The 12,293-nt window shown below is 43.9% G+C and overlaps 1 protein-coding gene across 4 annotated transcripts in view; it reads left to right on the top strand.

The window, feature by feature from the left end:
- fli1 (Fli-1 proto-oncogene, ETS transcription factor) overlaps nucleotides 1–12,293 on the top strand; it is a 111,000-nt gene that overhangs the window by 51,274 nt on the left and 47,433 nt on the right. For all 4 annotated transcript variants that reach the window (XM_067971102.1, XM_067971100.1, XM_067971099.1 and 1 more), the window contains 3 exons: nucleotides 2,885–2,947; nucleotides 4,347–4,406; nucleotides 5,642–5,689. In XM_067971102.1, the coding sequence (XP_067827203.1) occupies nucleotides 2,885–2,947; nucleotides 4,347–4,406; nucleotides 5,642–5,689 (171 nt within the window). The remainder of the gene's footprint in view (nucleotides 1–2,884; nucleotides 2,948–4,346; nucleotides 4,407–5,641; nucleotides 5,690–12,293) is intronic.

Below are 12,293 nucleotides of genomic sequence, written 5' to 3'. Positions count from 1 at the left end.
TTATTTACTTGTATGGAAGAACTTAAAAAAGTTGATTAATCTGTAAACATTTCCATTGCCCCAATATTCTCTTTTTGTGATAACGAATAGTTCTGAGACTTTCCGACTAAAAGTAAAACAAAACACAACTCAACTTTGGGGAAAAATAACGGAAAGGTTTTTTTTAATAAATCCCCAACTGGTTGATCTTTTGGATACGCGCCCAATAATTGTGCAATTGTAATACTGTGCACTCTCAGCATGTTTACAGTCAGATGATTAAATCCTGGGCCATTTCCTAAACCCTGTTTGTGTATTGCTTCTTGCAGTCTGGCTACTAACTAATTATTTAAACCCATGACCTTGCCTCCTCTTGGCCTGCGCACAAAACACTCACACAAACCTCAGCCATCCAGATTGAACATCGCCCCCTCCCAGCTCCGTTTAAGTTTTCCACATTTAAATAATTTTTTGAAAGGCCACAGTTTGCTTTGGAAAGCTGTGGTACATTCCGTGCTTTCATTTATACAGATGACCTTAAACCTTTTTTTGGGATGGAAAAAAAAACTTAAACATGCGAAAATAATCATGTGTAGATACTTTAAATAGTGGCCTAACAACAGGCTCAGTGTATGCAGTTGATTCAAATATTAGAGGTGCAGTAATTTGCAGTGTTAGGTTAATGGCTGGTGGTCTGATGCCAGGTTTCGAGAATCATAGAATGATACAGCATTTGAAAGAGCTATCCATTTAGTCCCAGTCCCCTGTTCTTTCCCCATAGCCCTACAAATTTTAACTTGGGCCCAGATTTTCCTGCAACGGTGAGATCGGCAACATACACCATCAATCTCACCGTCTAGTGCCCCAATCTCATCGTTGATAACCTCCTCTGTATTTTCCTGCATTTCTGATTAGAACACCACAGCAAGCAGCCAATGGCCAGTGTTTACCTCAGCTTTTAGTACTGGCAAAACATTGGAACACGACAGGACTCCTTGCTGTATATTTGGCATAAAGTTTCCTGCTTAATGCGACAGATTAGAATTGATGATGAAATGGACAAAAACATTTTATTTTCTAACGTGCCCACTCTGAGCTCCTTGCTCCACCGTTCTTTTCCTTGAGTACAGAGTAGTGCCAGCAGTAGTATCAGAACTGAAATCGATGCTCGTTACTTCCCACCTGAGCTCCCTCTCCCATGACGGACTCGGGATGACTCTGACAGATCGCCTGCTGACAATATCTTGCTGCAAATATCACGGTTAAATATTGAATGGATGCTTTGAAATCAGTCAGACTCTTTGTAAGTTACTGTGAGCTAAGCAGACGAGCTCAGGCCAACTGAAGACATGAGGAACTGATCTAGCAGCAATAAATCAAGCTGCTGCTAGGCTACCAAAGTCTTTTATTCTTAAATCTAAGTGGCAATGGCGTGGAAAATGGCGTTAATTCAGAAAGATGGCAATTGCTGTTGATTTTAATGGGGAGCAAAATATGGTGTGGTATAAGTAATGGCGCAAGTCACTTACTCCATAATTTCCTTTTTTCTTTTGCACCATTCAAGGGTCCCTACATTGTAGATACGCCATTACAGGAAAATCTGTGCCAATGAGTTTAGATTGTTGTGCAGCACAATACCACTGTGTCACACCATACTATTGTAAGGAGTCGTACAACAACAGGTTATAGTCCAACAGCTTTATTTGAAATCACAAGCTTTCGGAGCTTTCCTCCTTCGTCATCTCCACATCATCACACCATACTGACTGCTCACACACATGCCAGCCACTGTCACACCAGACTGACTGCTCACACTTAACCCAGCAATTGTTACACACAGACACATAGACCAACAGCTTCTATTCACATGTATAGGAGTTTGCGTCACATCAGCCTGTTGTACTGATACCAGGAACAAACTGACAGTGTTTTGGCAGGAGGGGAATCCTACTGTTGCTGTGCCCTGGGTATTCACCACTTGTATTTGGAGAATTTAAAAAAAGAACGAGCATTTTTGTAATGCCTTCCAAAACTCTCCAGTACATTTCACAGCCAGCAAATTATTTTTGAAGTGTAGTCACTGTTGTAATGTACGGAAATGCACCGTAAGATTCCACAAACGGCAATGAGATAAATGACCAGATAATCTGTTCCTGTAGTGTTGATTGAGGGTTGAAACTCCAGTGCTTTTCTTCTTCTTAAGAGTGCCATGTGATCTTTTACATCCACCTGAGAGGGCAGACGGTGCTTTGGTTTAACATCTCATCCAAAAGGCAGCACCTCCATCAGTGCAGCACTCCCTCAGTACTGTGCTCAGGTCTCTGGAATCGGGCTTGAACCCACGACTTTCTGACTTGGAGATGAGCCACTGAGCCATGCTAACACAACTTATTAAGTGCACAAAACAGTCTCAATTTGCAATATCAGAATTCACATATAAATTTGATGCTCACTTTACCTACTGGGTGTTGAAGCTAGCCTGTTAATCCTGTTTGGTGTTTATCCAGCTCCAGAGTATAAAGGTTGCTCAATGTTAACATAAGAAATAGGAGCAGGAGTAGGCCAATCGGCCCCTCGAGCCTGCTCCGCCATTCAATAAGATCATGGCTGATCTGATCCTAACCTCAAATCTAAAGAACACAAGAAGTAGGAGCAGGACCCGGCCACTCAGCTCCTGGGCCTGCTCCGCCACCCACAGGGCCTTGACCGATCCGAACTCAGCTTCATGTCCAATTTCCTGCCCTCTCCCCGTAACCCCTAATTCCCTTTACTTGGTGAGGCTGGGAATTTATATCAAGCACTGGCCACTTCAGTTCTGTTGGATCATTGGGTAAGCTAAGAACTGAGGTGGTACAGCCTTAATAAATTGATGTCTCACTCACTTCAGTCTCTTGTTTCATTTTAGATCCATCGTATGACACTGGCAGGAGATCTGGATGGGGCAATAATATGAACAATGTGACAAAAAGTAAGTAACTCTAAATATTTTTAAAAAATTATTGAAAAATCAAGATTAAGAACCAGTGCTAATAGAACAGGACATCAGCAAGGTTGAAAAATGTTGAAGAGCTGAGTTTCTGAATGTAAACTAGTGGCAGGGAGCCTAGATCATTGGCCGCACCTATTGGGAAATCATGGAGGTGAACTCGGTATGTGTGGCTGGTGAGGAAGGCTCGCCACCTCAATTTGGAAAATTGGCCTCAATGAGTATTGATTAGGTGACACCAAGCTTGGGTTTTAAAGATTGAAGGAAGACTTGAGGGAGGCAAGGAGTTTCGGTTCTGAGGCTCCGAGAAAGAATGCGTTAAAAGTGAGAGATGGTGCAATAAGTTTTGATTTCAACAAAGTGAGGATGCAAGGAGGAGGAAACGGGAGATTTTTCTGGCTCTGTACCCAAGTGCACTGGATCCCCTGGGCACTGTGAATATTGGACATTTGGGCAGGTCAGAGTGCACATCTGTAAAGGAACCCACAGCATTTTATAGTACTGTTCTATAAACGTTAACGTGCTCTCTTCCTTTTTCTGTTTTCTTTGGTTCTTAACTGTTCTTAAGTATGTGTTCTTGGAACAAATAACAATCAAGTTACCTAACATTGTAATATCGTTCAAATTATTTTGTGTTCCATTTTCTGCCCTGCTATCCTGATGCCGTTGACTCTGGCTGGGTGCAGTTTCATAGATGCCAGCAGCCCTCGAGTATTTTGCCCAACTTGCCATTCGCCAAGAGTTTAGCATCAGTTAGCTATTTGACCATGGGGAGAATCATAGCCAAACGTGATCTGGTCCACACCTGATGTGCTCTGCTGCCCACTTACAGCAGGGACTTGAAGGCCAATTATTGTGTTCCTGCTGCTTCCATAGCTGTGATCAGCAGGCTCAACATAGACCAGGGATCAAACACGGAACCTTCTAGATCTACATGGCTTTGAGAGACACTGTAAATGCATTAATCCCTGAGCAATCAAGGCAGCTGCCCACTCTAAATGTTAATGGTTAAGAAGCACATAGGTGACAAAGTGCAGCAAATGTAGTGTGAACACTGAAGACACAATTGGAACAAATGTTACCCAAAGTTTAGTTGGATGAAAAGGTCTTTCAGCCCATCCACTTTTCCAGAATGCCAACCCAACGACCTTCCTATTATTGCACTGAGCTGTTTTTAAAATGAATCCAATCTCCTGGCCTATCGCACTCTTCCTGGCAATCCATTGCAACTGTTGATCAAACTCTGTGCAAAGAAATATTTCTGTGAGTTAATGCAGTGTCTCCAGAGATGTGATGAACTATCAGTGATCCAGTTATCACAAAGCTGTGATCCCAAGCCTGTCCTTACAGCAGTGTAAAGTTTATGAATCTATTTTTTCAGCTTCTCCTGGAGCAACGCAGAGTGTGAACAAGAGTACAGAACAGCCACGGCCCCAACCAGGTAATAGTGAGGAGTAAAAGAGAGCGTGATGAATTTACAAATAGCTGTAGTGATATGGCGATGGAAAGATATAGAGAAGAGATGCAGGCAGACATAGAGTATTCATTAAGTGTCCTTCCTTTTTTTCCACTTTCCTCCCACATCTCCTAAAAGTCCTGACTCTCACTGGGTGCGTTTCCAAGGGCACCACCTGCTCTCTGGTACCCCGCCCAAGTGGCCATTCTTCATGTCTAAGCCCAAACAGTGGGTGTCAAAAGACAGGCAAAACAACTGAGCCTGATCCTCACCAATGCTCATTCCAAGAGGAGTCATTGGATAGCGGTCAGGACTAAGAACCCTGGTTGATTTACCTTCCTTAGCTCATTAATGATAACATCAACTGTAGCCTCTCTATTACTGCTCCAGCTAAGATCAGCTGACTGAGCATAGACCAGTGGTTGATCTGGGATTTGCCTGATCGTTTATGGCCAGAATTCCAGGCCAATAATGCAGTACCACATTTAGACAGTGAGCTCGCAGAGATATGCTTGTTCTTTGAAGTGGCCATGTTGCACAGCTTTACCTGTTTTTTAATTAGATGTGATCAGTACAATACCTTGATCAAAAGATGCAGTGTGTGTTTTTAATTTTAATGATAAGAATAACGTCCCCTTTTCCAGCCAGGGGATATTTTTATAAAATCGATTGGTCGCAACCTGACCCAGCCATCTGGTAGGATGGGTCGAGCATTTCAATCAGCTCCATCCTGCCCACCTTCAGAGCAGGAGGGGTAGAGATATGACCCTTTGCCCATCTAAAGCTGAGAATACGGTTTTGTGCACAGGCAATCAGACTTGTTTCATAAAGGCACATAGACTTAAAAATATATTGTAATGAAAAACCAAATGTTTGTGTGTCTGGTGTTCCTTTCTTAAAATTACCCAGCAACCACCTCTGAAAGCAGATTGTCTAGTTCAAAACTGGATGGGTAGAAACCCTGGGCAGTATCAGTGTCTCTCTGGTTGTAATTAACATATACCAGTACATCTTCTGAGGCAATGCGTGCAGAGGCCAAGAGTGAGTGAGAGGGTGGGTCTGTAGCAGAGCAATTTTGACATGTTTGTTACAGCTTTCTATTTAGATGATTGCTAGTTATAGAATTCCAGCATTTGATTTGATCTTTCTTTTAATTTAAATCCATTTTTATTTAGTTTTCCATTCTGGTGAATACTGAGGAGAGTGCTTCTGTATTTCAGATCCTTATCAAATTCTAGGACCCACCAGCAGCCGGTTAGCCAACCCAGGTAAGATGGTGAATCGATAAAGGAACAATACTTTACTCTGCAAAAAATATATGGAATGCTGGAGGAGCGTAACCTGTGTTCACCATTTGTACTGAAATTATAAATGCACGTATAAAAAACTCATTTACAATTTTACTAGAGGTAATGACCACTGGAAATGTGCTCTTTGTTTTAAAAAGCACAGGTTGACTTATCTGCTATTTATGTCAAAACAGTCACCAGAAAATTCCATGACTTGGCAAAAGAAAGGGGCTGTGGTTTTCAGTACTTTCAGTTCTTCTTTACAATATTATGTAGAAGACATTTACAGAAAATGGTTTCACAGATGTTTAATAACAAGGCGACATGTTTTCGAAACTGAAAGGACATGCTGTGCTCCAGCGATTGTGTTTAGTTAGGATCTGTCCAGTTCCTTTATGTTGCTTATTCAGAACTGCACAATGTAATGCACTATAATGTGGTGCAACTTTGTAATGTGGCACAGAGTGTCATTGTAGTGTGTTACAGTGCAGTATATTAGTGTGGTGCAAGATATTGCAGTATGGAAAAGTGCAGTATGTTAGAGTGTGGTACAGTATATTGTTCTTTGGTACAGTATAATATGTTACATAGAATCATAGAATCCTACAGCACAGGACAAGACCATTCGGCCCATCGCGCCTATGCTGGCTCTTTGAAAGAGGTATCCAATTTGTCCCGCTCCACTGCTCTTTCCCTATAGCCCTGCAAATTTTTCCTTTTCAAGTATTTATACAATTCTCTTTTGAAAGTTATTATTGAATCTGCCTCCACCACCCTTTCAGGCAGTGCATTCCAGATCATTACAACTCGCAGCATTAAAAAATTTCTCCTCATTTCCCCTCTGGTTCTCTGGCCAATTATTTTAAATCTGTGTCCTCTGGTTACTGACCCTCCTGCCAGTGGAAACAGTTTCTCCCTATCTCCTTCATCAAAAACTTTCATAATTTTGAACACCTCTATTAAATCTCCCCATAACCTTCTCTGTTCCAAATAACTGAAGACTCTCATCGCTGGTATCACTCTAGTCAATCTCCTCTGCACCCTCTCCAAGGCATGACATGCTTCCTAAAGTGCAGTGCCCAGAATTAGGCACAATACTTCAGCTGTGATAAAGTATTTTAGTGTGGTGCAGTTTACGAGTGTGGTTAGTATTTTAGTTTTTGTCTAATTTATCACACTGTAGTTTAACTCCTACCTCCACCTCTTTAACATAGCCTGTCTCCACCCCTGCCTCAGCTCAAAACTCTGCTGTCTGTATCCCAACTCACACCAAATCCTGTTCACCCATCACCCCTGTGCTTGCTGGCCTACAGTGGCTCCCGGTCCGGGAACCTGTCGATTTTAAAATTCTCATCCTTGTTTTCAAATGCCTCCATTACCTTGCACCTCCTTATCTCTGTAATCTCCTCCAGGCCTAAAAAATTTCAAGACTTCTACAATCCTCCAATTCTAGCTACTTGTGAATCGCCAATTTTCTTCGCTCCACAATTGACGGTCGTGCATTCAGCTGACCAGGCCCTAAGCTCTGGAATTCACTCCCTAAATCTCTCCGCATCTCTATATCTCACCTCCTTTAAGACACTCCTTAAAACCTACCTCTTTGACCAAACTTTTGGTCACCTGTCTTAATATCTCCTTTTGTGATACAGTATTTTAGTGCGATGTGGTATATTACAGTGTGGAACAGTATTTTACTGTGGGTCAGTTTATTACAGTGTGGTACAGTATTTTACTGTGGTTCAGTTTATTACAGCATATTGTGGTACTTTAGTGTGTAGTCTATCACAGTGTGGCACTGTATATTAATGTACAGGTGATCACAGTATGGTGCAGTATTTTAGTTTGCAGTTTATCACAGTGTGGTACAGTATTTTAGTGTGTTCCAGTTTATCACAGTGAGGTGCAGTATCTTAGTGTGTAATTTATTACAGTGTGGTACAATATTTTAGTGTGGTGCAGATTATCACAGTGAGGTACAATGGGCTCGATTTTACCAGGCCTGCGGGTTTCCGGCGGGTTGGGTTTCGGGAGCGTGGTCAACACGCTCGGCGAAATTAGTGGGTTGCCCGCGCGATCGTAGCAGGCAACACACTAATAGGAATCAATTACCTGCTCCTCCGGGGTCCGCGCCGCTGGTCTGCGCGTCGGGCAGGCTGCGCATGCACAGTACGATCTGTCAGCTGGAGGCTCTCTAGTTAAAGGGGCAGTCCTCCACTGACAGATGCTGCAACCAATGGAACAAATTTGCAGCATGGAGCAGCCCAGGGGGAAGGCTGCTCCCAGTTTAATGATGCCTCACCCCAGGTATCATCAGATGGGGTGAGGAGGAGGGGGAGGACAGAGATCTTCCCCCCGGCGGGCTGGAGGAAGCGGCCTGCCTCTGCCACCAAGAAGGCCTGGCTCGAGGTGGCAGAGGGGGTCACCTGCGCCACCAACATATGGCCCACCTGCATACAGTGCAGGAGGCGCTGCAATGACCGCAGTAGAACACGAAGTCTTTCCCCTACACTCCGTCTGCCACAACACTGCCCCCACCCCACATCTCCTTCGGCACCGCCAACACTACTCTGTCACATCACCCTTCATACCCACTCAAACCCCATCCTCATCTTACCTCCACCTACTCACCTCGCCAGTACTCATCCTGCCACGAACACGCAACCCAATCCTCATACAATCTCATTGCTCTATCCCATACTCACCCTCTCGTGCATCTCCCTCACGGCCAGCCTCACTCAACCTGCCACCACCTGTGCTGCAGCCAAAGGGCATGCATCACATATGTGCAGTAGGCAGCGTAAGGCAAACGTGTCGTGAGCATGAAGGGGGTGCACAAGGGTGTCTGAGGGTTTGCCATGGGTGTTACCTATATTGAATTTCAGAGCAACAACCATCACACATTATATTGGCACCACCACTGCCATGTCTCCGCGAATCCTGTCCGTTGTGTCCAATAATGCCCGCTCCTGGGTATCACTATGAGGACCCACCACTGATGCCACCCATCATGTTACTGCAGAGTAGGTGCAGGTGTATTTGCAGGGCTCTTCCGCGCATACGACTGAGAGACATCGGCGGTGTACCCGGCTGCACCCTGGAAGGATGCGGAGGAGAGGTTGTGGAGGGCAGTGGTGACTTTGACAGCGACAGGTAGGCAGTTGGTGCTGGGGCCAGCCAGGAGCCGCTCGGCATGAAAGAGGCTGCAGATCTCGACGACTACATGTCGAGCGAATCTGCGCCTCCGTGTGCACTGCTGCTCGGAGAGGTCCAGGGAGCTGCGCCTCGGTCTGTGGACCCTGTGGCGAGGGTAGTGCCCTCTGCGATGCGTCTCTCTCTGCGGTAGCCCTCCCTCCTGCTGTGCAGGTGGGCGTGCAACAACACCGTGTTGGGGGGCTCCACGTCTCTGCGGTGGACGGCGTGGACTGCGAGGCTGCTGGGGCTGGTCATGCTGTTCGTCCTCCGAGGGTGTCCACGCACCACCCATCTGGCAGGTGTTGGTCTGAGGGGTTGTGCAGGGTAGGTGGGTGGTTCCTCGGACTGGGGCTGCGGTTTCGTGTCGGTCTGTCCTCTGGCTTGTCGGGGGGTGGTGGGGGGCAGGGGTTGCCCTATGCGCCGCGGTGGCCTCCTGCGTGGGTGAGGGCTCTCCCCCGTGGAGTGCACCTTGGCACCTGCCACAGGCTGCTGGCTGCAACACGCCTGGTTGGAGGGAGACTGTTTCCCCCAGTGTGTGAAACACTCTGCGATGCAGGTAAAATCCCACACTTCCTCTTTTGACAGCTGATTCAGCTCATTAACTTACCTCAACAAGCAAGGTAAGTACTCTCAAGTGGAACCCCGCTGGCTTTAATTGCCTGCGGGATTCCCACCAGCGGGGGCCACGCACGCAGCCCCGCACGTCATCGGGGAACACGGAAGTGGTCGGGATCACGGCGCGATCCGGTCACGTGACCGCATATCGGGATTTTCGGTGCCCCCCCGCTGGAAACCCGCAGGAAACCCGACCCTAAAATCGAGCCCAATATTTGAGTGTGCTCCAGTTTATGACAGTGCGGTAAAGTATTTTAATGTGCTGCAGTTTATTACAGTGTGGTTCAATATTTTAGCATGGGTCGGTTTATTACAGTGTGGTACAGTATTTTAACGTGGGTCAGTTTATTACAGTGTGGTACAGTATTTTAGTGTGTGTCAGTTTATTACAGCGTGGTACATGATTTTTCTGTGGTTCAGTTTATTACAGTGTATTGCAATGTAGTTTATCAAAGTGTGCTACAGTATTTTAGTGTGCTGCAGTTTATTACAGTGTGGTACAGTATTTTAGCGTGGATCAGTTTATTACAGTGTGGTACAGTATTTTAGTGTGCTGCAGTTTATTACAGTGTGGTACAGTATTTTAGCGTGGGTCAGTTTATTACAGTGTGGTACAGTATTTTAGTGTGCTGCAGTTTATTACAGTGTGGTACAGTATTTTAGCGTGGGTCAGTTTATTACAGTGTGGTACAGTATTTTAGTGTGTCAGTTTATTACAGTGTGGTATAGTATTTTAGTGTGTGTCAGTTTATTACAGTGTGGTACAGTATTTTATCATCGGTCAGTTTATCACAGTGTGGTACAGTATTTTAGTGTGCTGCAGTTTATTACAGTGTGGTACAGTATTTTAGCGTGGGTCAGTTTATTACAGTGTGGTACAGTATTTTAGTGTGTCAGTTTATTATAGTGTGGTATAGTATTTTAGTGTGTGTCAGTTTATTACAGTGTGGTACAGTATTTTACTGTGCTGCAGTTTATCACAGTGTGGTACAGTATTTTAGTGTGCTGCAGTTTATTATAGTGTGGTACAGTATTGTAGCGTGGATCAGTTTATTACAGTGTGGTACAGTATTTTAGCGTGGATCAGTTTATTACAGTGTGGTACAGTATTTTAGTGTGTGTCAGTTTATTACAGTGTGGTACAGTATTTTAGTGTGCTGCAGTTTATTACAGTGTGGTACAGTATTTTAGTGTGCTGCAGTTTATTACAGTGTGGTACAGTATTTTAGTGTGTGTCAGTTTGTTACAGTGTGGTACAGTATTTTAGTGTGTGTCAGTTTATTACAGTGTGGTACAGTATTTTAGTGTGCTGCAGTTTATTACAGTGTGGTACAGTATTTTAGTGTGCTGCAGTTTATTACAGTGTGGTACAGTATTTTAGTGTGTGTCAGTTTATTACAGTGTGGTACAGTATTTTAGTGTGTCAGTTTATTACAGTGTGGTATAGTATTTTAGTGTGTGTCAGTTTATTACAGTGTGGTACAGTATTTTACTGTGCTGCAGTTTATCACAGTGTGGTACAGTATTTTAGTGTGCTGCAGTTTATTACAGTGTGGTACAGTATTTTAGCATGGATCAGTTTATTACAGTGTGGTACAGTATTTTAGCGTGGATCAGTTTATTACAGTGTGGTACAGTATTTTAGTGTGTGTCAGTTTATTACAGTGTGGTACAGTATTTTACTGTGCTGCAGTTTATTACAGTGTGGTACAGTATTTTAGTGTGTGTCAGTTTATTACAGTGTGGTACAGTATTTTAGTGTGTGTCAGTTTGTTACAGTGTGGTACAGTATTTTAGTGTGTGTCAGTTTATTACAGTGTGGTACAGTATTTTAGTGTGTGTCAGTTTATTACAGTGTGGTACAGTATTTTAGTGTGTGTCAGTTTATTACAGTGTGGTACAGTATTTTAGTGTGTGTCAGTTTATTACAGTGTGGTACAGTATTTTAGTGTGCTGCAGTTTATTACAGTGTGGTACAGTATTTTAGTGTGCTGCAGTTTATTACAGTGTGGTACAGTATTTTAGTGTGCTGCAGTTTATTACAGTGTGGTACAGTATTTTAGTGTGCTGCAGTTTATTACAGTGTGGTACAGTATTTTAGTGTGTGTCAGTTTATTACAGTGTGGTATAGTATTTTAATGTGGAGTAGTACCTACCTTTTGAACGAGGTGCTCACTGCCTCAGCCAGAAACAGACCCAGCTCTCGCTTGAAAGAATTCAGCAAGTTGGCGTCCACCGCATAGGCCGGCAGCCTGTTCCACAGGTCCATTGTTCTCCGGGAAAAGGACCATCCTCTGACATCCAAACGAGATTTGGTCTTGTACAACTTAAAATTGTGACCTCTGGTATCCCTAACCTATTGGGTTGAAACAAGCTTCTACACGAACACAATCTTTTCCTATAATTATCCTATAAATCTCTATCAAATTAACCCTAAGTCTACGCTTCTCTAAAGTGTACAGTCTTAACTCTTTTAGTCTATCTTGATAACTAAGATGCTTCAAACTAGCAATTAATCTTGTGCCCCTGCTCTGCACCCTTTCCAAAGTCTCAATATCACCTACCATGTGAGGAGACCAAAACTGGACAGAGTATTCTAACTGAGGGCTAACCAAGGTCTTATGCAAGGACAAAATAGTATGCTTAGTCTTATATTCAATTGTCCTATAAATATACCCCAGCACCCTATTTGCTCTAGCTATCACTTCATAGCATTGGTTATGCATCTTTAGAGATCAATGCTCTAGTACGCACAGATCTCTTTCTTTCTCCACCT

Source organism: Heptranchias perlo, chromosome 33 (genome assembly GCF_035084215.1).
Source record: "Heptranchias perlo isolate sHepPer1 chromosome 33, sHepPer1.hap1, whole genome shotgun sequence".
Lineage (NCBI taxonomy): Eukaryota > Metazoa > Chordata > Chondrichthyes > Hexanchiformes > Hexanchidae > Heptranchias > Heptranchias perlo.
The sequence above is the reverse complement of the archived record's forward strand: the minus strand, read 5'-3'. Positions and strand labels throughout refer to the sequence as shown.